This window comes from Vidua chalybeata, chromosome 7 (genome assembly GCF_026979565.1).
Source record: "Vidua chalybeata isolate OUT-0048 chromosome 7, bVidCha1 merged haplotype, whole genome shotgun sequence".
Lineage (NCBI taxonomy): Eukaryota > Metazoa > Chordata > Aves > Passeriformes > Viduidae > Vidua > Vidua chalybeata.
In genome coordinates this window covers 29,697,713-29,722,172 of record NC_071536.1, presented here as the reverse complement: position 1 = coordinate 29,722,172, position 24,460 = coordinate 29,697,713, and the positions used below count along the sequence as shown (strand labels likewise).

The 24,460-nt window shown below is 36.3% G+C and overlaps 1 protein-coding gene across 6 annotated transcripts in view; it reads left to right on the top strand.

Annotated features, from left to right (window-relative positions):
* The window catches only part of ZNF148 (zinc finger protein 148), a 43,664-nt gene extending 20,052 nt beyond the window's left edge, over positions 1-23,612 (top strand). For 2 of the 6 annotated variants that reach the window (XM_053947838.1, XM_053947839.1), the window contains exons 2-7: positions 451-796; positions 1,996-2,121; positions 5,180-5,303; positions 5,966-6,049; positions 11,952-12,070; positions 12,408-21,697. In XM_053947838.1, the coding sequence (XP_053803813.1) occupies positions 467-796; positions 1,996-2,121; positions 5,180-5,303; positions 5,966-6,049; positions 11,952-12,070; positions 12,408-13,997 (2,373 nt within the window). In that variant the 5' untranslated portion in view covers positions 451-466 and the 3' untranslated portion in view covers positions 13,998-21,697. Of the gene's footprint in view, positions 1-450; positions 797-1,995; positions 2,122-5,179; positions 5,304-5,965; positions 6,050-11,951; positions 12,071-12,407; positions 21,698-23,556 lie in introns of those variants that run through there. The other 4 variants (XR_008431855.1, XM_053947840.1, XM_053947842.1 and 1 more) reach the window with 4 other exon arrangements.
* Positions 23,613-24,460: the final 848 nt, after the last annotated feature.

Below are 24,460 nucleotides of genomic sequence, written 5' to 3'. Positions count from 1 at the left end.
CCCTAGGGTAACAGCAGTGGAAGGGCGCTGAAAGGACAAGGAAGTAGGGAGAACAGGACCAATATGAACGAGGTGTTTGTAAAAGACAGTCAAAATGGAAAAAGAGAACAGAGCAAAGAGGGCATACAGGAAAAAAATAAAAAGTTTTCTAAGGAATGAGAAGGAGGAATTAGCCATCATTTAATTACCATACTTTTACCAGTTGTCAGGAGCGCTGATTTGAAACCTTTTATGTGAAAATGTTCTATTGTATGCACACAGATGTGCAAAGGGAGAGTCTTTTGACATTCCTCAAAGATACCCAACTTTTGGTTCTTACTCAGTATCAATTTTAGGACTGCATGTGTGTTTGTTGAGTACTGACTTGAGTTCTTATAAAATGTTTTTAAGTAAATAATTTTAAGCAAGCGCACCAATTGTAGATGTTTACTATTAAAACTTTCTTTGTAGGTAATTGCACTTAAGAATGAACATTGAAGACAAGCTGGGAGGATTATTTCTTAAATGTGGTGGCATAGACCAGATGCAGTCATCCAGGGCTATGGTAGGGATGGGTGCGGTATCTGACCAGTCTGGAGTATCGAGAGAACGGCAAGAGGCAGTGCTTCAAGATCGGACTATGCCGCACCAGGAAATTCTTGCTACAGATGAAGTGTTACAGGAAAGTGAACTTCGACAGCAAGAGATGATTTCACATGATGAACTCATGGTCCATGAGGAGACGGTAAAAAATGATGATGAAATGGATGCACAAGATAGACTTCCTCAAGGGCTGCAGTATGCTGTTAATGTCCCTGTAAGCAATTTCTTTGTGAAATATTGGAGAGATTACTAGGAAGCTTGATCTGGTAGTCTAATCCTACTCTGGCAAGAATCTATTAATTGCTTGTTTGGATTTTGATTATCAAAATATTTATGTTATTTGCCTCGGGCTGTGGATAAATTTTGCCAATTAAGTATAATCTTTAAGTATCTGTTTTATAAATATTTTATAAGCAGGCTGTTACCATAGAACTAAAGTGTTAAAATGTGCTTCTTTAAGGATATTTAATGTTCAGGGGTAACTACAATCCGGAATAAATAGTGTTATTAGAAGGTGCATACTGTTTATGCTGTTAATAGTACTGTTTAGTTGCTTTTGCTATAGGAAGCATCTTGTATGTTTTTAAGGTATGTGGACGCTTAGCAATTGCATTCACACTGCAGGTTGGACTGTGACACTTCATACATGACCATAAATATGCCCCTCCACGGAATCTCATAGAAGGCATACCTTGGCTTTCCCAGAGAGCATAGAGATGACTTCCTTTTGATAACAGAGCATCTGTCTGTAATGCAGCACACCATCACTGTTACCCTTCAAACATAAAGGACAACCACCAGGACTATAAAAGTAGATAGCCTTACACACAAAGTATAATCTTCAGAAGCACAGCACCGTTAAAACACTACTCTGTTAGTTGTAGATCAGGTGGCTCAGGTGTTAGAAAAATGTAAGAGTATCATGGTCTTCATTAAAGTTTACATTAGATCAAGATTTTTAAAATTTTTTTTTTCAAAAACTTCATTAGAACTGGTCTTTTTTTTTTTTCCTTAAAAATACTTCTGTCTTAAATATATAATAAACTATTCCGTTAAATCTTATATTGACAACAGCATGGACTAAAGTAAAATAGGTATGAAAAACTGAATGGTTTTACAGATGGAAGTGATTTTAATATATGAACTGATCTCGAAATCACCACAGGTCAGGAAAAAAGACCTTGGGAGATGAATGAAAGGATACATCAAAATGTTACTGAGAAAATTAACTGTGCCCTTTTTATTTAAGATACATATTAATTCTTTCACTTAAATTTCTGAAAGAGTGAAGCCAGAAGATAATTCCCTTAGGAAAAGGTTTTCTGTTTCAGCAGTTTGTCATCTTCTAAAATTGAAAAATTGCTTTTCTGTAGTGAGAACCTTACCTGAAACTGGCACTTGGTATCTTAACAGATCAGTGTAAAGCAAGAAATTACCTTTACTGATGCATCTGAACAACAGAAACGAGACAAAAAACAAATACGAGAGCCAGTAGATTTGCAGAAAAAGAAGAAAAGAAAACAGCGTTCACCAGCAAAAGTAAGACATTGATTTGGCAAAACCAAGATTAAAAGGACCTGAAGATTTGGTTGACTATGACTAATTTCATTAGCATTTGAACTAGTTAGGCTGGAAATTGTTTGTTTGCTCAGTAAAGATGCAGTTCTGAAGTTCACCAGAGACCCAAAACAAAACTGATATAACAGTGTTTTTCTTTGAACTCCTTTTTAGCAACATGAACTCTTGACATATTTTAACATCTGTCTCTCCAGGCAGTTCTCTCTCCAAATATTTTTTTTTAAATTATGAGTCAGTAGCTTTGTAGACCATTTATAAATCATTACTCTGTATCTATCTAATAATAGTTGTGCTTTTCTGTGAGCCTGATAATTTCATATGCTTCATGCATAGTAGTGAAAAGTTTTTAAAAAGAAAACTAAAATGTTAGTTTTGAAAATTCTAAAAAGCTTACTAATATATATAAAATAATTTACTGGTAGGGAAAATTCCTGTGGTCATAATCATCTTCATATATGTATTTATTTATATCAAAAGGTTCGTACCATAGCTGCTGGTTTGTTACTTTAAAATTTGTTTTGTAGATCCATTCATAAGGACTATGTACCCTGTATGTCTGAAAACAATTTTCTTCTGTTGAGAAGCACTTCAGATAAAACCAGAATCATTTCACCTCATGAGGTAGCAGTGTTATATCTTCTAGTAATATCCCCAAATCAGTATTAATCTTCAGACTTAAAATAGAACATATGCAGGCTGCTCTGATAGAAGTAAATCAGTTATATGTTATCACACAGCAGCATTAAAATAAGCCTACTCAGAAATCAACCCAAACTGTTTGTACATTAAAGGAAAACTCACTGTAATACAAAGAAAATCTCCCAAACCTCCTTTTTATTGCCCGGGGAGCAGGACCTTCCAGTCCTCCTCAAAGCACTGTCAAATAAGGTTGCACCTGTAGTATTCTTGGAAAGCTGAGAAATTGCTTCAGATTGGGTGTGGAAGCAAGTTCCAAATGCTGTGCATTTTTTTTCTCACTTCTCCCTTTGAGAGAAAAAGGAGATCTAGGTTGAGTACATCCAGAGATCACTTCCATGGAAACATGGCAAGGTAGAAGAGGCGTGTGCCCCTCTTTCTACAGACGTGTACTTGCATGCTTCCTTTTTATCTCCCAGTCTGCCAGGATTAGTCTTTTGAGATGACAAAAGATTGAAAAATTATCAGGTGAATTGCTAAACAGGTTCTTTTTCAGTCTGTCTTCCCCTTTTTCAGACCTGTCAGAGTAGAAAGGCAGAGTAGAAAAAAGCTGAAGGACTGACCTAGGTGAGAGCCTACTGCAGTTTCAGTATTTCCAGGGTAGTGGGGTTGATTTTCCATTCAAACAAGCAGCTGGAACTCTGACAAATGGAAGTCAGTTAACATTCTGAAACGTTCTAAATTCTGTTTTATATCAATGCAGTAGTCAGGTAAGGAAGAAGTCATCAGGTGTCATCAGAAGTCATCAGGTGTCATGACTGCTGTCTCCTGTTCCCTCTCCCATGCAGACACACACACGTGCACACACGGACACACACGCATGCGCACACACACACATGCACAAGCTTTTCTGTTGCTTTGGTTAGGGAAGCTGCTCTGACAAAGTTAACTCCCATCATTTAAGAGGTGGTAGATTAAGTAGAAGAGCCCAGGTTTAGGATAACCATGAAATTAAGTGTATTTTCTGCACTATTATTTTAAAATTTCAATATACTATATGAAAAGCATTTCATAATATTTATTTAAATTCGTTTAAAGACGCAGTTGGCTTCATCAGCTGGATAATGTTACAGAACAGAGTCTTTACAATTGTCTCTATCTGTGACTGGAGCTGTAACACACCAATCTTACAAACGTATGAATGTGCTTGTCCTTCAGAGTGAATGCACTAGAATTTGTTAGTCTGAGATTTTCACTCTTGTTTTGATGCTGGAGAATTAAAAATTAAGTAGATCCTACAGTATTTGCTACTATTTCAGAGATACTGTTTCAGTTATTGACTCTCTTTCTCATCACTGTCATTATCATAAAACCTAAAACGCTGTAGCTAATCAAACTGCAGATGTGTTTTCCCAGCATACTTTTATTTTTTTAATAACAAGGGACTAAAATGTATTATTTAAGGTTCCTTAAGCTCTTCTTTATAGTTGTGTTTGCAGTTAAGCAAGATTTTATAAATGTAATTTGTTTACTGATTTTATTATTCTCTTGCCAGAGATAGTAGAGATTTTGGATTTTGGTTTAGTTTTTTATTTTTATTCTTTTTGACAAATTAGAGAAAACCTGTGATTAGCTTTATTGAGTAAAATAGATGTGGTGCATTTTTTTTTAATTTAAGTTTTTTAAACTTTATATGAAAATACTTTGTTTGACAGCAAAGCAATTGAGTGTGGCAAGTTGAAGTAATCTAGGAGATGCTTTAATATGTATATTAAGTAAGCAATACTTTATTGAGTGAAAAACCTGAAAGGGGAGAAGAATAATACTATTCTCTTGATTGTTTGGCTTTGGGATTTTGGTTTTTAAAATATAATCTTACCTTTGAGACTACTGGTTTTATATAGATGTAGATAATATATATGACTATTCTGGTTAAGCTTTAATGACTTTTAGCAAACATTTAGAGTTGTGATTTGAAAAAAAGATTTTAACTACTCACTTTTTCTTTAAAACAATTGTCCACGGTTTAGTGCCCAGGAGTGGTTTGATTACTTTGCATCCTTTCCAACAGACGGACAAAATAAACAGTAGTGTATAAAGTGACTCAGATGTGCCTAGGGAAGCTCTAAGCTGATTTTCCATGAGCTGCCTTTGTCTCTGTCCTGTTGAAATAGCTCTTAATGCACAACGAGACACAAGCTGGATTGGACTGCAATTGGGAATGTGTATTAGAAGCTTAACGCATAGTTTTGTAGAAATTAGCATTGTTTTACCTGAAATATTTACATTTTCTGCATTGAAAAAATTAATGTTTTTTTTTTTGTAGTTAATAAGACATCTTTAGAGGGTAGTGTGAGAACAAATTTTACTCTTTTTAAAATAGATCCTTACAATAAATGAGGATGGATCACTTGGTCTGAAAACCCACAAATCTCATGTTTGTGAGCATTGCAATGCTGCCTTTAGAACCAACTACCATTTACAGAGACATGTCTTCATTCATACAGGTACTGCTTGACTTCAAATTTGTCTTTTCTACTATATAAAGAGTTGTTTACTTATGTTAAAAATGTTTTCAGCTCTATGCGAATTTCAGTTTTAAGAGTGTAGCTAACTTGGCATCTAAGCTTAGAGATTCCATGCACCAAAGTGTCAAAAGAATATCAGAAAAAAAATCAACATATATTTAATAACTGAAGAGCTAACTGTTTACAAGGTTTCTTTTCTTTCTTTATCAGAAAGTAATGGGTTGACTTGTAGCCTAAGTGCCAAAAATTGACCCCTTTGTAAAACGTGCTGCAGCTGCTTATTTGCCTGATGAGGTATCTCTGTGTTTGGAGAAGTGAAAAAGGTACTTACTGTTATAATAGCTTGCCAGTATCCTGAATGCAGTCTATGCCAGCATCCTGATTGATCTTGCACATGAGGAAATTACAGCCATTCCAGATCACTCTTCTGTGCTAGTCTTAATGTGACTCTTAGGATCATGGAGAGAGAGCTCTGCAGTTCATATACCTAGTAAGGCAAATGTTTTTTGGTATCAGGGTATTTTTGGAATTCGCTCAGATGCTGGTGTTTTTAATAGACAATTTAATATTCCTCAAAAATAGTTATCAGAAACAACAGTGTGTAGTTATTAACTTATGGATGTGGAATTATATTGTTCAAGGTGAAAAACCATTTCAGTGCAGTCAGTGCGACATGCGTTTCATACAGAAGTACCTGCTACAGAGGCATGAGAAGATTCATACTGGTGAGTATAGTGCCTTGAGTATCTTTACTGGCGTGCTTAAAAACTGTTTCCCCACTCAGGCAAGGTTTCTGGTAATAAATATGCAGCCAAAAACCCTGTCGTAGTTTGTTTTAATTTAACACGTTACAAAGTGATAAAGCTTTTAAAAAGAAATTAGTTTTGTGCTTTCAACTTGTTTCACTTTCCTTTGGCTGTAAAATGAGTATGAAGTCCAGTAAGCAGATCTGAAAGTAGTTTTCTATAAATAACCCCTGAGCAGCAAATCCTGAAGTTTGTGCATTCATAAAAGTCAAAGTTCATTAAGCAGTTCTGTCTTTTGTTGTATCAAGTTAATTCAGACAAGGGGGACTTCCAAATTACATTTCCATAGATTTATTTGTTTGTTTGTCTTGTTTGTTTGTATTTGAATTTGATGGAAAAGTGCCAGGACTAAAATGGCCAAAATGCCTAACCCCAAAGGTATTAGTATCAGCTTTTCTTTTCACTTTTTTTTTCCTTTTAGGTTTAATTCAGAACTGTTCTAAAAAGAAGAGTCTTAGTTTAAAAATATGCAGTATAGGTCAAATAAGGCCTGAAGCTTTAAACCAAAGCAAGTTAAAGTTTATATATGTTTATTTTTTTTATCTTGTTGCACCACACAGAACCACATTCTTTAACAGGTTTGGTTTCATTGGGTTTTTGGCATTTTGGTGCATGGCCTTTCAATCCCTCTTTAAATATTTTGTAATATGGTCCCTTTTGGACTAGATGCCAATTTCTCAGCCTCTTTTTCAGAAAAGCAGAGCTGGTGAATGTGCACAGTGTTTCTTGGCTGTAGCATTTAAATGGATATGAAAGCTACTAACATGCAGTGCAGTGTGTGCATGTGTAAGGGTTGAGAGGGAGAAAAAACTCTGCAAAATGAATTTTCAGAGCAGTGTACAGGGAGTTACATGCACAAACGCCCTGTTGTTTATGGGATTTTTGTATCCTAGGTTGCCATGAGTCCAGACTAAGCAGGTTTCCTTCAGCCAGTCAGCCACAGAAGAGTCTTCCATTCTTCTGTCCAATGTCTTTGTTCTACTCCTAGTCTTTCCTCTGGCTCTGAATTGGTGAACCATGCTGTCTCCACTTTGTGTAGATACTTATTATTGAAAAGAATGCTCATTCAGTCTCTTCCATCTATCTGCCCTCCAGCCCCCCCCCCACAAAAGGCAAAAATTAAAGTGCAGTTTTCACATTTTTTAGAAGATTTTTCTTTTTTTTTTTTTTTTTTTTTTCAAATGAGGATTATTCCCTGTACGTGGCTTTGAAAATGAGAGTCTGGGTAATATAGTTAATTAACACTTGACTGCAAATATTTTATAAATTGATTTAATTATCTTTTAACATTTAGCTTCTAGCTCTAACAAGAAATCTGTGTCGATTGTAAGCTTTGGAGGGAGGGGAGTGGATGTGTTGGGACTGTAGGTTTTTATGCCAGCTCTTACGTATGCTAGTCTTTGTTTAGCAGAGAAAAAGGTGCCATTTAACTAATTAACCATATTGTTATCTGACTTTTTTTAGATAACTGTGTTTCCTCCTTTCCTCAGCTTCCTGAACTATAGTTTGGTTGTTTCTCAGAAAATAGAAGATGGTGCTTGTGTTTAAATTGTTGAATCATGGATGTTTTCCTAGGTGACAGGAGTAATGCTTAGGAGAAAATGTAAAACTCAACTTCCAGGAGTAGCAGAATTTTTTCTGAAGGCCGTTTAGTTAACAAGAATTTAACTAGTGTTTAATTTTTGGCTTCACCCAGTTATAGCATAGCTAATTGGCACTTTGCATACCTGTCTGGGCTTTCACCTCTATATGACAGTGTTCACTACTGGCCCTTAGCTGTTTGTGTAGTTGCTCTGTTGTTCAGGGCTGCATAACTAAACCCATCCAGAAAACCTGAATTTTCAACTTGATTCTCTAATGAGGAGGTGAGCAGTGGGTCTGTGTTTTACTTTGATGAAAGTAAAGATATGTTTGTATTATTCATACCCTTTAAAAAAATGTTTCTTAAGTTTATTCAATACTTTTTTATTTTGCATTTTTATCTCCATGAATGACCACTTCTAGCACCAGCTTTTGGACAGTGTTCAAAATGTTGATGTGGAACAGGAAATCTCTTACTCTTCTAAAGATTTTTATCAATTTTTCTAGGTTTTTTTAAACCAATCAAAGAGAGTAGTAACAGGTAGAAGCCCCATTTTATGCCTGTTACAAGCCCCCAGTTTACAGGTGCCCCAGCTATTTCTAGTCTGATTTGACTTTAGTTCTCTGAACCACTCCTTCAAAGGAAATGTTGTGAGGGAGTTAGGAAGCAATCAATGAACAGCGTTATTCTTTGTAAATAATTAAACAGTTGCGTCTAAAAGCAGACATTGCATTAATACAAAATTTGCTTATAATTGTGTGTAGAGGAGGGCAGCAGTGTTGGAACCCTGCTGCTAAACTTGTCCCCAATGATACAGAAAATTGCTATTTTAGTTGTAGGAGAGGGAAGACTCGCTGGTACGCAAATATTTTCAGTTTACGAGGTTGGAGAAGATGCTGAATGTTCTTCTTTTTATTTTTCTTTCAAATATGTCTGCTTAATTTTGCTTAGAGATGTTTCTATATACCTTACCCACTCATGCGTTCATGTGTCCTAATTGTGTAAGCCACCCTACTTTCCATTTTAAACACAAAAACTAAGATTACATTAAAAAAAACCAAAACACCATTGGGGCTAACAATTCAAGTGCCTTCTTATTCAGTCATGCTGATTTTTTATAGCCTTCTTTAGTATTTTATAATTTGCTTTTTGTCTGTTTAGACTTTAAAATGCCTGGCATTATAATTGTTACAGCCTTCATACACATAATATTTGTACTACACTGGATGAGTAGTTCTATTGCTTGGTTTTAATAGATTGCAAACATAGACAGAACACATGAGCTGTTTTCATAAGTAATGCATTAATTGTTGTAGTGTATTTTTAAATTTTGAGGGTTTTTTATACATCTGATTCTTTCCCACTGACCCAGACATGTCAGAAAAATGTGTCCTGGATTCTCCCTGCATTGTCAAAAGGTTCCTCCATTTGCATTAATGGTCTCCTCCATTTGCAAGAGATCTGTCTGAAAAGTACAACAAAATTGCGGAAGGCATCTGAAGTTTTAGGCTTCTGCTAGGATAAAATTATTATTGAAAGCCTATCTTCATATTAATTTTTAATCTTTTTCTAAAATTATCTTCCATATGAAGATTAAAGCCAAAATTAAATATGGTGTCAGTTTCACAAAGGTTTTCTTAATCTTACTTTCAGAGTGTTCTGGAATTCTACTGAAAAATATTATTTTCTATACTGTGCTGAGTTAACTCCAGGGCAGTGTCCCCAGATTCTTCTCCCCTTTAAGGCATGGCCAACAGTGCATTTGTATGTGCCCTGAAAGTCTCCAGAATAGCTGGTGACTGCAATCCACCTAAAAACCACAGACCTCTCTTTGGCTCTGTTTGAGCCTTGAAATGGGAATAGGTAGGTGTGCAGTCTTCTGCCAGCAAATAGTCAGCTTGAGTAGAAAAATGTTAAGGAACTCAGTGTGCATTCACTTACAGAAATGAGTGTAAGGCTGCAGGTAAGTGTGTTAATGAAGTGTTCTGCATTTCCTGGGATTGCAGGATGGCTCCTCAGAGGGCTGTTCAAGGCCAGAACAAGACTCAGATCTCTTACTTTAAGGCTCAGGATAGTTTTCAAACTAAACAGCCACTCTATTCTCTAAAATAAATCTAAGGTAGTATGAAAGCAAGCTTTGAAACAATGTAAGGAGAGTTGTTTGAAGGCACAGTTTTAAAAAGCCACAAAGTAGAATAGTGGAGCAAAGGTAAAGAAAACCATAAGTAGCAAGGACTAAGTAGTAGTCTTCAGGAATGGAAGAGTTCCCATGTAACAAACAAGATCAGTGAGTTCTAAATGTCCTGCCTCAGCATCCTGGAAATGGGAGGCAAGGATTGGAATTTGATTCAGAAAGACTGAACAGGCTTATTGGGAGTAAGGCACCGTAGTTTTGAGGGTGCCTAACAGATAAAGAGAACATGAAGAATGAACCTGGAGTTTGAAAGTGATGAAATAAGCCAGAGAGGAGGATTTGCTTATAGGCAGGATGAGAGGGAATGGTATGATAGGTGTTTATAACTTAAAAGGGATGTTGAAAAAAGCACAAAATTTTATGGTGCTTATTAATAAGCAAGAAATGGTAAAGTTCTCTAAGTCAAGTGAAAGAAGAGATGTAGAATGCTGGGTTGTGAGCCTGAAGAAAAAGAACTGATGGAAGCTGAGAGATCTGAGGAGGGGAGATAATTTGATTTAGGAGGGAATAAATTGGAATAATTTCATCCAAGAAAGGGATTGGCTGAGAGGCCACATGGAGAGGTAAGAATTAATAATTTGAAATAGGACATAGGCTTACAAAGAGGGAGATTTAGAAATTGCTTGGAATTAAGGAAGTTGAAACTCTGAGCATTAGTGATCTGACTAGGAGCACATGTGTGGGTGATACAGATATTTTCCATTCTAGTCTCTATAAATACTGGAACCTTATTTTCAGGTACTGTATTCCCATTTGTAGAAGGTTGTAGATAAATTTCTCTAAATGGAAAATACAAACTCTGTCAACATTTTAAATAATAAAATCTATTAATTTAAAGTTTTAAACTTTAACAACTAATTGTTGGTCATTCAACAGTTCATAATATAATTAATAAGAATAAAACTACTTTAGAAAATATCAATAGTCTGCATTTTTCTGGAAACAAGACATAAATGGTTCATATCCCAAAAATCAGTGTAGTGCAGCACCCAGAACAAAGAGGGTCTTGACAGATGCTGCCAAGACAATCCTTGACTTCTATGTCAGTCCAAAAGATTTCATAAAAATACTAAAAGGAGAGATCTCTGTTGTTCAGGGTGAGTTCTAGTAAATAATAGTGAACTTCTGTAAAAGCAGAACTAACTTTTCAATGCATTTGAAATTTTTACGTTTTGTCACAGAAACCTAGGAAAAAATATCAGAGGGAAGATGTAAGGCAAAAGTTAAAAGAAATAAAAATAGTTACTCCCTGCTCAGAAAGTATTGTTACAGGGTTTTTTTGTAAGGACAAATACGGGGGAGAACTGAAGATGAATTAAGGGCAGTGCATATTGTCTGAACGAGTATTTCCTGAAAGTAAAGAAAAAACCCATAAACCAAAACAAGCTAACAAAACAGGCAAAATGAGAAGTCTGTAAGTTTGCAAACACTGATTCTGCTACAGAGGTTTCTTGGGTTTTGACTTAATTTTAAAAAAGTTTTAAAATTAGTTCTTTAAAAAAAATTGGGGTTAAACCAAAATAGTAGGACTTTTTCAAAGCAGTTCTCTCAACTCCACATGCAAATAAGGGAAAAAATATGGAAAAATAGCACCCTTCGAAATGTTATATTCGAAGTTTGGAAATGCATTAATTCTCTCCTAGTGGGGATGGGTTTGTGTTAATGACTTGGTGAGAGGATTGAGGTATTTTTATACAGTTGTCTGCCCTAAAAAATGCATACTGTAGCAACAATCTAGGAAGACCATCTTTGCAGTTCTTAATTTGGTAGGTGTAAGACATACCTGCACCTGCATTAGAAAGAGGAGTAAGGATTTAGTTTTAAAGGTGGGGTTTTTTTTAGCATGAAAGCTTAAAGTATTTGAGGCATCAGCAACTGAGTATTGGAAAAATAGTGATGTAAGCAAGCTCTATGTTGTTTTTCAATAGCAATAGACTAAATCCTCTTACTGCTTCTAATAGAGAATGTAGTATTTGACCTTGTAACTTTATGGGAAGATGTTAATTTATTCTTTTAGATTAATATTGCTGTGTGTTTTTTATCAGGTGAAAAGCCATTTCGTTGTGATGAATGTGGTATGAGGTTTATTCAGAAGTATCACATGGAAAGGCACAAAAGAACTCACAGTGGAGAGAAGCCTTACCAGTGTGAATATTGTTTGCAGGTAAGATGACTTAGTGAAATTTTCTGTGCTTGAAAGCCAAAACACCAGTCAATTCCCCAGTATTTCAGATGGGGCTTTCTCCATTTTATACAAATAAATACATAATGAATGTTTTTTTCAGTCAGGATGGGCTATCTTGGTGCACTGGTGGAGCAGAGTCACAGCTGGCTGTGCTTGATTTTATTGACTATATAATCTTGTTTGACACTTCATTAGAAATTGCTAAAGTGGGTGAATCATCAAGTAAATTCTTTAGAATGAAAGGTTTATTTTCTTTCTGCTAACATATTTATTTTTTCATAATAATAATCCTAACCACCACCATAATATTTTCCAGTATTTCTCCAGGACCGATCGTGTGCTGAAACACAAACGTATGTGCCATGAGAACCGTGAGAAGAAACCCAACAGAAGTGCCACCAAAGTTGGCTTTTTGCCATCAGAGGAAGATTCTGGTTTCTCTACGCCTCTGAAAGACAGCTCCTTGCCAAAGAAGAAAAGGCAGAAAACAGAGAAAACAAAATCTGGGGATAAGGAAAGTACAGATAAATCAGAACACAAGAAGGACAAAAATGACTATTTGCCTTTGTACTCTTCTAGTGCTAAAGTAAAAGATGAGTATATGGTAGCGGAATATGCTGTTGAGATGCCACATTCTTCAGTTGGTGGATCGCACTTAGAGGAAGCAAATTCTGGAGAAATACACCCACCGAAGCTCGTTCTCAAAAAGGTCAACAAGAGGAGTCTAAAGCAGCCACTTGAGCAAAGTCAAACCATTTCACCTTTATCTACGTATGAAGACAGCAAGGTTTCGAAGTATGCCTTCGATCTTGTGGATAAGCAAAGTTTACTGGACTCTGAAGGTAATGCTGACATTGATCAAGTCGACACATTACAGGAAGGGCCCAGTAAACCTGTACACAGCAGCACTAATTATGATGATGCAATGCAGTTTTTGAAGAAAAAGAGGTATCTACAAGCAGCTAGTAACAACAGTCGAGAATATGCCTTGAATGTAAGTACCATAGCATCTCAACCTTCAGTAACGCAGGCAGCTGTGGCCAGTGTCATTGATGAAACTGCTACAGCCTCAATACTAGACACACAGGCACTGAATGTTGAAATTAAAGGTAACCATGACAAAAATGTCATTCCAGATGAGGTACTGCAAACTCTCTTAGATCATTATTCACACAAGGCTAATGGACAGCATGAGATCTCTTTCAGTGTGGCTGACACAGAAGTGACCTCTAGTATATCCATCAATTCCGCTGAAGTATCTGAGGTGACCCCATCTGAGACGGTTGGAACAAGCTCTCAAGCTTCCTCATCAGATAAAGCTAGTATGTTACAAGAATATTCAAAGTTTTTACAACAAGCTTTGGACAGAACTAGCCAAAATGATGCCTATTTGAACAACCCGAGCCTTAATTTTGTGACTGATAACCAGACACTTACAACCCAGCCAGCATTTCCTTCCATGGAGAAGGTCTACACATCTATACCCGTCAACAGCTTTCGGTCAGGAATGAACTCTCCATTAAGAACAACTCCAGACAAGTCTCACTTTGGACTAATGGTTGGTGATTCTCAGCACCCTTTTCCCTTTTCAGGTGATGAGGCAAATCATTCTTCTTCCTCCTCTACACAGGACTTCTTGGATCAAGTAACTTCTCAGAAGAAAGCAGAGGCACAGTCTGTTCATCAAGCATATCAAATTAGCTCCTTTGAGCAGCCCTTTAGAGCTCAGTACCATGGGGCAAGAGCTGGAATATCCTCTCAGTTTAGCACTGCCAATGGACAGGTGAACCTTCGGGGACCAGGGACAAGTGCTGATTTCCCAGAATTTCCCTTGGTGAATGTAAATGATAGCAGAGCTGGGATGACTTCTTCACCTGATGCCACAACAGGCCAGACTTTTGGCTAAAAAATCTTTGTAAATAATACTGGCACTTTAGAACACATTTGTCAAAAGGGGGTTGCTCTGTATAAGATGGAGTTCTGTACAGCTTTTAAGAGCGCTATGTTAAAACAGAAGTAAGCTGATATTATTAGCAAGACCAATAACTGCTTCTTTTTTCTTTTTTTCTTTTTTAAAAACTTTTTTCGTTAGCCATCAGTCATTGAACTGCCTGATGTCGGTGCCCCTATCAAAGGCAGTTTATTATTCACTTGTTTGAATCCAGAAAATATTTTACCTTCTATGAAATTTTAAAATAAACAAAATCCCCAGGTAAGACTTTCCCCCATGATTGTTTCCTTGCTGGTTTCCTTGTATGCTTTGGGAGGACAGTTTTTTTGTCTGATACTATTCACATTGTCATTTCTAAGCTTGTCAGCATAGTTGTTGCTCTTCAGCAGGGAATCAACGTGTACTAAACACACAGAATAAACAAGTAAGTTTTGGAAGTCAAACAAATATGCTTTAAAAGAAAGCATTTTCTAGAAAAATCCTCAGTCTCTCTCAAAAATAATTTTAGACCATGTGCCCTTTATTTCTGCTTTGCATTACCTTGAGTTGTGTTTGGAGGGAAAGAAAGTGAATTCTGATAGACTAACTCTACTATTTAAAAGTCTAATTAATTTAAAATAGTTTAAACACTTTTTTAAGCAAAATACCTAACTGCTAAAGCCTTTACTTCATTCCAGAAGTAATGTGTATTTCTTTGTACAGCTGAATCTAGATGTAACTTTTTAATGACTTTTTCATATGCAGAAACCAAGATTTTGAAATTTTAGTTAAAATACTCTGTAGATGACATTCCCAATTGCAAAATGCTTACACGAACAGTGTATTCCAAGATTTAAAAGCTTAATTGTACCTTACCCTACATACTCATAACGATTAACATAGAGCACTTAGCCAACTTTATAGTTTTTGATTTCTCAAAAAATAAAACCATTTTTAGATGTTTAGGTTTGATACGGTTGCATCATTTTCATCTCATACAGCAGCTCCAGTAATTCTTTTACGTATATTTGAGATGGGGTATTTTTAGCTTCTGTAAAAATGGTTTTAATTATCTGTCTAGAATTTTGACAATTCCAATTATTAAATTTATTGAAGTATCCCTGAAAGTTGAAGAAGTGGGCATTCAAATTCCCTATTTTTTAGTGTTTGCTTAGTAAAAGTCACTACAATTTTACCAACCCAAACTGGTGAATGATGCTAGTGAACAGGATTTCTTTTTCCAGCCTAGGAGAGTGATCAGAAGTTTTCATTGCATTTCACAGTATAAATAAACTGCAAAGTTTATCCCTGTACCATGAATATGTTTTTTTTGAATAGTACTTTGTCTTGAAGTATACAGTATGGTACGATAAGTAGTTCTGTGTGCATTTTTAAGGTGGTAAGATTTGAGTAGCCTAACTATTGTGTAGTTTAAGTTAACAAGTTTCAGATTTTTGAACTGTATGTTCATTCTATTGCACCTTCCCTAAAGGGACACTGTCTGGTAGTTCAAGGCAGTTTAAGCCTCATGTAGGCTGATTAACCAGGGAAAAACACACACAGACACACACACACACACACACACACACACACACACACACACACGTAGGTGTGTATATGGTGGCTTTTAAAATAGGATTTCATCCAGGTTTTTACAGCACTGTTGCTAGCTAGTGTCTCTCAGATAAAGCCATCAGGTAGGAGAAAAGGCTGCATCTCAAGGGGCTAAAATATATCCTGTCTTTTAAGAAAGGACTTGAGCAGCACCTAGAACAGTTCTCACCTCTTTACCAAAGCAGTAGCAATATTTTTCTGGATTTTCGTTATTAGGAAACTGATCCCACTTTGTCTTTTCCCTTATGGGAGCACTACAGCAGCACTAACTTCACTTGGTGCAGTTGAGGGAGAAAGGGCAATTCTTATCCATAGCCTGCTTCTTCTACTGGCAAGAATACAGGTTATATAAACTAATTTCTTAATACTTTTGTATAAGAAAGCAGGCTCTTTTGATTTGTTGACTGTGTATGTAATACAGTAAGGCATTTCAGCATGCTAAGACTTAGCAGTGATTTTGTCTGAATATTCGGCCACAACTTGAAAAGAGTGGGCATCAAGGGAAAAGACTAAATTCCTTATGGATTATTAATGATACGTGTAAAGAAATTTCTTTGAAGGAATATTTTTAAACTGATTCGTGGTCTCTCTGGTTTTTTTTCCTTTATGGTCAGTTTGGTTTTTTGACTTTCCATTGTGTGTTGCACAGAAATAACATAAAGGGTCCCTATATCCCAGGAAACCACCTCTTGTAAGGCATACTTTGTTTTCAGTGTCCATTTCCATGACATCCTAGCTTGTGGTGTCTGAATAATACTGTGTTGGCACTTTTGTTCCTATGCCCTGATGATGCAAGGAGATGGCAATTGTACTATTTGTTAAATATAGCAAGGAACAAAAGAAAAAAACCAAAAGGCTGGGTTGTTACTGTGTTACTGCACAGCTGTGGGCCCATAGGGAGGTAAGAGGAATGAAGCCTCCTTCTCCCTAAGAGGACTGACTAAGCTTTCTTTAAAAAAAGTTGCTGCATTGACACTCTGGTGTGAGAAGGTGATTGAGGACTCAGAGGGAGTGGCTCTCCCATGCCATTGTCACACTTGGGAATCACTCCAAGGGTGTGTGAGGGAGCAGGCTGCTGAACAGCCTGAAGGAACCTGCTCTTCCCTGCAGCCAAACGGGGATCGCCAGAGGAACTGCTGTTCCTTACATCACAGCTCATTCCCTAGCCTGCTGCTGAGCCATTCCAGCTGCACTCTGTGCCTTAGGACAGGCTGTGAAGTCCCCTAAGCCACAGGGGATGTCTTGTGGGGTTCTTCCACAGGTACAATTAAAGCAGTGGTGTGAGTAGTTGATCTGCTGATGCTTGAAGCTTGCTGCACTGGAGGAGTTAGCCAAATGTACTGCTGTGATTTCCTGAGTACATCCCCTTTTATCCTGGAATAAGTGTTTATGTAGTTCTGGGAGGTTTAGCTCTGTAAAAAGCTCTTGCTTGTTTGATAATGGCATTATTTAATAATGTTTTTCACTGGTCACGTTTTCTGCTTTTAATCTGCTGCAGATGCACAGTCTTCACGTTGATCTGGTCATTTTTGTTAGTTTTCTGTGTATGTGTGGAAAAAAACAGCTTTGGTTGTCTGTTCTGCTCTTGTGCTGTCAGTATAAGGCTGGGGTGAGCGTGGAGATTCCCCTGAGCTAACAGCAGCCATTCTTACCAAAAGGTCATGTGAGCGCACCAGATACGTGTGTGTGTGTGTAAAGTGGAATTTTTGGGGATATCTACTAGTGATAGCACCATGATAATTTTGAAAAAGAGGAAATTGATGACATTTCTCTCTCTCTCTACTTAGACAGAGACAAGCTCTCTCTCTCTACTTATATATATATACAAAATACATATATATATATATACACACATGCACTTATTAATAGGCCATATTTTGGTCCTAAATTACTTGACAGTGTCCCTTTTAGCATGAATCTTTTGATATGTTTTGCCATTAATATAACAGACAATGAAGGAATCAGCTTGTAATGGTATACTAATAGGCATTTACATTTTTTTCATTTGATTTGAGAATGAATTAATCATAAATGACAAGTTTTGGGGAGAAGGATTAACCATGTGTATTACTGTATGTTGGTTTACAAATAACAACATAAACAATTTAAATTGGATGATAAAAGAACCATGTTTATGATCTTGTGTCTCCTAGTGTTGTCTTTAGGAAAATTGTGTTTTGAGCAAAAAATAGGACAAGAAAGTATTCATGTGAAATAACACTTGTATTATTTTTATGTTGTACTCGTTGGTTTTTTTTGGATGATGGGAACTTTTCGTTGTTAATTGAGAAGTACAGTAAAATCTTGCTAATTTGCTGACCTCTAAACAGAGCATCTGATAGGTTTCTACATCCCTCATGGTCCTTTCCCACCTCTCTGCAATGGTCTAAAAAGTACTGTAGCAAGGTCTCACCCAATAATGCTGTACTACTTCACCCAAGTATACTACAGCATCTCTATTAGTATACTAGGAGGTAGAAGGAGTATTGAAAACTAAATTGCAGTTGTCAAAATAAATTAACAAAGTACTTTTTGTGATGTGACATCCTTGCTTTTGTTGCCTGCTTCTTCACTATTTTCAAAATTGTAATTTGTAAAGGGTTTCTAAGGCATTGCTGCAAATTATTGGGTTTCTACTGTAACTTTTGGAGTTTGTTCCAAAGTATTCGTGTTCTCCTATGAAAACTTTCCACCTGAATAGATACATTATAGTCCATGCTTGATCAGGATATTTTTATAGAATTTGTATCATATCTAGTAACTATTTGAAATGAACCAGAATATTTGGATGAATTAACTCTGAATTTTGCAGCATTGGATTACATTATGTATGTATATTTGCTAACTAAATTTCCTTGGCTTTGAAAGCTTTGATTTTTTATTCTTTGTTTGCTTGTTTTAATACCATTACAAATTGCAGGGAAAATCCTAATACTCCTGGGAATCCGTTTGGAAATGTTAACAGGCAGAAATATGTTTATGCAGTCGGTACCAGTACACATGTGAACTTTCAAATTACATGGTTGGTACTGAAGCAAATGAATAATTTTACAGTTTCCTAGAGTTAAATGTCTTACTAAAATGAAGCCTTGTAACTTTGAAAGTTCATTGGACTTAGGGTAATGCATGTTTATGTTAGGCATGTAATGCATTTAGCTGAAACTCACTTTGCAAAGGACAAGCACTAAGAAAGTATTACTGCTAATGAAAAGACATGTCTTTAATTTGAAAGTTTAACTTCTGTTCAAGTTCAATTTACTTTGTGTCAGGGAAATAAATTTATAGTCGCTTTTGCTCTACTCAACATACAAAACCTTCTGTTTCCTTTTTGAAATTACATCTTTTGGTAGGAAACACAAACTGAGGCAAGCAAACATTTCTAAGAGTTGTTTCTTGCTTTCCTTAATCCAATGGATGGAAAGGTAATATTGTGTAAACAACATTATTTTATTTTTTTATGCAATATCATGCTGTAAATATGATTTATCAAATAAGGATGTACCTATGATTGAATCTTTGATTCTGCACAGCTAGAGTTTATATATAAATATAAATGTGTCTTGACAATCAAGGACTTATGTCAGTCTTCCTTTATGACGTTTCTTATTGTTATGCATTCCATTTGTTCGACTTGAGTATTTGTATTGTCTGTAAAGTATGTAATGTTTTTATAGCTTGTTTAAAAACAAACAGAAAAGCCTGTAAATATGAACTGATCACAGTACTGCTCTGTTGGAAGGCATATGATGATGTACTGTTTGTAAGCAATAATACATGACAGTGCTAACTTGACAAGTAGCATAAGGATAAGTTCCAAAAATACCTTTGGGAGTTAATAGCCTTGTTTGAGTTAATGAATATTCTTAATCATTTTTTTATAAATAAATTCAGATGTCCTCCTGCTGGAATATATACCATTGTTTACAGAGCACAATTTCAGTCACAGAGAGGACAGTCTTTAGATCTATGGCTTCGTCCACTTTGAGTGAGAAATGAATGGCTTGGCTGCACTTCTGCGAGACGAGGAAGACTGCTAAGGTTGAATAGCTGTGTCTCTAGAGGATCAGAAATACTATTCTGCTTCTGTGCTGATTCCTGCCAGTTCCTCTACATAAATTTGGAGTCTTTAAGTCCTGATACTGAACTGATGAGGCTTGGGCCACCCATAGAAAGGAATAGTTCTCTTCTTATTTCATATGCAGATAAACAGTGAACTTTTGAGTCACCTCTTCCTTTGAGTTGCATATTTTTCAAATTATGAGCTATGAGATGATGAGATGGGTTTATTCTGATAAACTAGATGTCAAACTTATAGTTTGAATTGAATAGGTTTTAGACTGTACAGAGCAGCATATCAATTTGAACAGTCATCACTGCTTTAGAACCTCCCCCCCAATTTATAAATGTATATGACCTACATTTTATAGAAAAAGAAATGTTTTTAAATGCTAGTCATTTATATAATATGTGCTTTGAAGGATTTGCTAGTCCACTTCCGTCACTTTTAGTACACTGGTATCTTTTATATGTAATGTATGCTTTTTATTATTATAATTATTATTATTATTATTGTAGACATTTCAGTAGGAGTAATTTTGCAACAGTATGAGGGGTTGAAATTTTCATTGTCAGAAATGAATTATACTGGACTTTGTCTATGTAGTCGTGTCTTTCTTTAAATACTGTCTGGAAGGGAACTTGGTATTCAATAAAGCAAGTGACTTCCTTTTATTTTGAAGGCATACTATATAGGACTGAATTGGATCTGAAAATGTAATGGATTTGAAGACAGAGAAATTAGTACAAAATCTAGTGTACAGAAGAAATTGTCTTATGAAAAACCTGATTATATATATAGTGAAACACTGTTACAGTGAATTTCTGATATAGTGCTATTTTCCTGGAGTCCATATGCCTTCTTTGTATTTCAGTTAATAAAAAATGATAATTTGTATAGATAAATTTAGGATAATAGGTTTATTTCAATCATTATACAGTATTTCTTTATCCTGCAACATCTATTCCGTCCCTTTATTATCAGACAAAAGACCGTAGCCTAAATTCCATCAGTTGGAGTATGTATATATAGGTGAGAGATGATTTTACAGGAACCTGGAAAGTATGAATTTACATATTCCTTATGTTTCTGACAGAAATCAGTATGTGAGTCTTTCATTATTCCTGTGAAATGAGGAATTTCCTGATACCAAGAAGAGAGTGAGTGTGTGTGTGTGTGTGTGTATGTGTAGATCCATGGAAGTTATTTGGGTCTTAAGGCCAAAATGATAAAAGTATAAAAGGATTTAATGTAGCTCAGCACATGACTTACATTTAATATGTAAAAGAAACATTTAAATTTCATAACTCACAAAAATACAAAAATAGTTTTGCAGGGAACAGAACTATTTGGAGAGCAGGCTTGACCAAATGAATTTTTTTTTTTTTTGTTAAACTTGATATATTTTAAATGATTCTATTTCTGCCTTTATTTCTGCCCTAAAAGCAACTTAAAATATTTTGGGAGTTACTCTTCCTGTTCATTTGACTGTGAGTGTAATTTATATCATGGTTTACAAAATGTGGCATGAAGGATTGGATTGTTTTATCTGTATAATACAATGAAAGTTTGCTTTTTTTTTTTTTTACATAATCATGGTGAATGGTATTGTATTCTTAGACTGATTTATTCATTAAGTGACTTAATGAGTTTCATCACTTTTGACGTTACTGTTTTCTTATGGTTAACTTAGTCTTTTTGGGTTTATAATACCCTTTTATGTATTGTGATACTAAGGGAAGTTATGTTTTTGCTTTATTTTTAATTAAACTAATAGTTTGATAATTTATATTTGCAAATGATGCATTTTAAATGTGGTCACTTGCTGTTTGAAAAATAAAAATACAGAATACTGTTTTAAGAATAGACTTAGCAGTATTTTTCATGTTAGATAATTTCAAACAAAATCTGCTTTCTTAATGAGACAGATGAAGGCATGTAAAGATACATATTGTGCAAGAACTGAAGTGGATACTTTTCAACAATTAAATGAAATATTTAAGTATTTGATTTGAAACATACAGAACTTATTTGGGTTTTCTTCTCCTTTGGATCTCATTGCCTCCTTTGATAATAGAAAACAATCCTGGTTGTTTGAGAAGATTGCACTGAAACCACTTTAATAGAAACACCTAATGTTAGACCGGCTTTCCTTTTGTGATTTTTCTTTGCACTGGAGTGAGTTTGTTTAGTGCCAGCAGCTCCTCATGTACATGAGAATCAGGACTTTGTTTTAATCTCTCTTTGTTTTAATCTTTAAATTAAGAAGGGTGAACTCAGTTACTCAAGATTTCAAGTCTGTTGGATAACAGTATGCCATGTGTGCACTACAGCATTTTGTAGCACGTGTAGTATATGGAGTATTTATTACATAGATTTTTTCCATTGTTAAAGCAAATATTTAAAAAAAATATTGATGATAGCAGCATTTATGCACCTACAAAACCGTAAATATGTCCTGTAGCATTAATTGCTGGTAATTCCGTTTTCTCCTCTTTATTTGTTTGTGTGTATCAGGCGTGATGTTTCCCTGAATCTTTTGGTAGGGTCCTTTTTGGTAAATACTTGATTTTTGTGGAATGCTTGGCTGTGTTGATTTTACTTCATGTAAAAAAACAAGTTTTATGCAAGAAGGTATTAAAAGTGGCACAATACCTTTTAAAGAGAAAAGAGCTGCAGTGAAGCAGTGTGTGAAGACTGGAGCTGTGGTCAGATGAGCGTGGCAGGAAGAGCTGGTGGGTCTGGGATGTCACCAGCCCCTCACCCCGTGGGTGCAGCAGGGCCACTACGTGGGCATCCACCGGCCACCTGGGGAACCTCCTCTGGCAGCGGTGGCTGCGTGAGAGGAGCTTCTCATGTGGCCTCGGCTGCACCCTCTGAGGAAGTTGGCTCAGCTGGCTGGGTTTGGCCATGGCAGAGAAGGGCACTCAGGTTTGCTCTCATGTCTTACCCAGGAGAGCAGCCCTGGCAGCGGTGGCCATGCACAGCCCAGGGCGGTCACTGACTGCAGCAGCAGAGACTGAGAGTGGCTGTAGGAAATGCCCCTGCTCAGTCCCTCTGAGCTGTGGGAGGCACTGCTTTGTGTACCCCTGGAGCAGAGTGTGAACACAGCTCCAGCACTGGATAGGACTTGGTTTCAATTTTACTCCAGTGTGCAAGTTATGGTATTGACTTTTTAACATACCTTATGAACTTCATGTGATATATTAGCATCCAGCCAGCATAATAACTGCTTTTAATGGTTTCATGTTTGATGGTATTAAGTTGTGGGTGCACTCTGACTCTGCAACGTGCCTGATGATAGAGTGTCTGTGTACTCAGCCACCCTGCTTGTCTTTATTTTCAGTTACATTGGTTATACTGATTTTCATTTGTTTTAATTATGTGGTGGAAATAAGAAATCAAAACTGATCACATATTCCTATTGACTTTTATGATTAATACTGTCAAAGAGTAAAGTGATACTGAAAGATACTTTTCAACATTTTAATATTGAAAAGAATTATCAGAACCTATATTTTGTGTTGAGTGAGAAAAACAGTCTGTTTAAATTAGCTTGCTTTTAGTTTTTGCTAGTAGAAGGAAGCATTTTTCTATTAAAATAATTGGTTATTTGTTTATTTAGAGGCATTAAAAATATCTCTTTGCAATTAATGTTTTTCTTGCAGTGCACAGGGTAAACTATTTTGTGGCTTGAGGATAGACCGTAGTTTTATTATAAAAGTTCAGAGATTTGGAGGTGTGTTGTCTTAGGGAGGTAATCTCAGAAAGCATCCTGTTTGTTGATTATCTTCTGCATTGCACTTGCCAAATCAACAGAAGATAGTCTTCCTAGAATATTGTTTGCTTTTTTGTCTGCTTTAGTTGTCAAGACATGAAGTTTAATGAAGAGAGCTGTTCACTGGAACAGGGTTTTTTTTAAAAAGGAGCCCATCTGTGCTGTCCTTTTGAAGCCAACAGCCCTGCCCTGGTTGCTCAGGTAAGTTGCTTCCTGTGCAGTGCTCTTCCCCTTTCACACCAGGGCTGGTCTTCAGGTTCATGACATCCCTGCTGCACCATCTGCTTCGAATGCATGTACAAGCCCCTGGCAGAGATTAAATAGGATGATTTGGTGAGGTTCCATTTTAAAATGTGTGTGCAGGTCTTTTGCAGTCCAGCCAGTCTACATTACTTTTGCTTGTGTCAGCAGCCATGCACATCATGCCGAAATCACGGAATCCAGTTCCTGCCTCTGTTGTTTAAACTCACTTCTGGATGTTTGGTGGGTGTGCAAGTCACTGTTGTTTTTTCCACTCAGAGTCCATCTCCCTGGGCAGCTCTGCCTGTCTTCCACGGGACAGCCAAGACATGTTGCTGCGTGATCGCTGTTGGTGTGATTTCATTGGGTCGGTGCCTGTGTCTTTCAGGCCTCTTGGCTAGAAATGTGGTGCCCAGTCCCAGACCAGGCTTTGTGATTACATCTTTTTAGATAGATCGGTGCCTTGGCAGTAGCTTGTACATAGCTGCTTTCATTTAGAGGAGGTGATACCTTCTCAGCAGCTATGGAAATACAAGTAGTACCACTGAACATGTTAATTTTCACTTTAATTCACATAACATCTTTGTTTTCATTGTCAGATGTGATCATTAGTGCCATTTCACAGAGGCAGAAGTAACAGCTTTTGTTAGATCAAAAGCACTAGCCTGGCCCAAATGAAACCAAAAGGATCCATTACTTTAGCGGTGTAAATTATAAAAAAATACTTCTCTGTTGTATTATGAATAATGA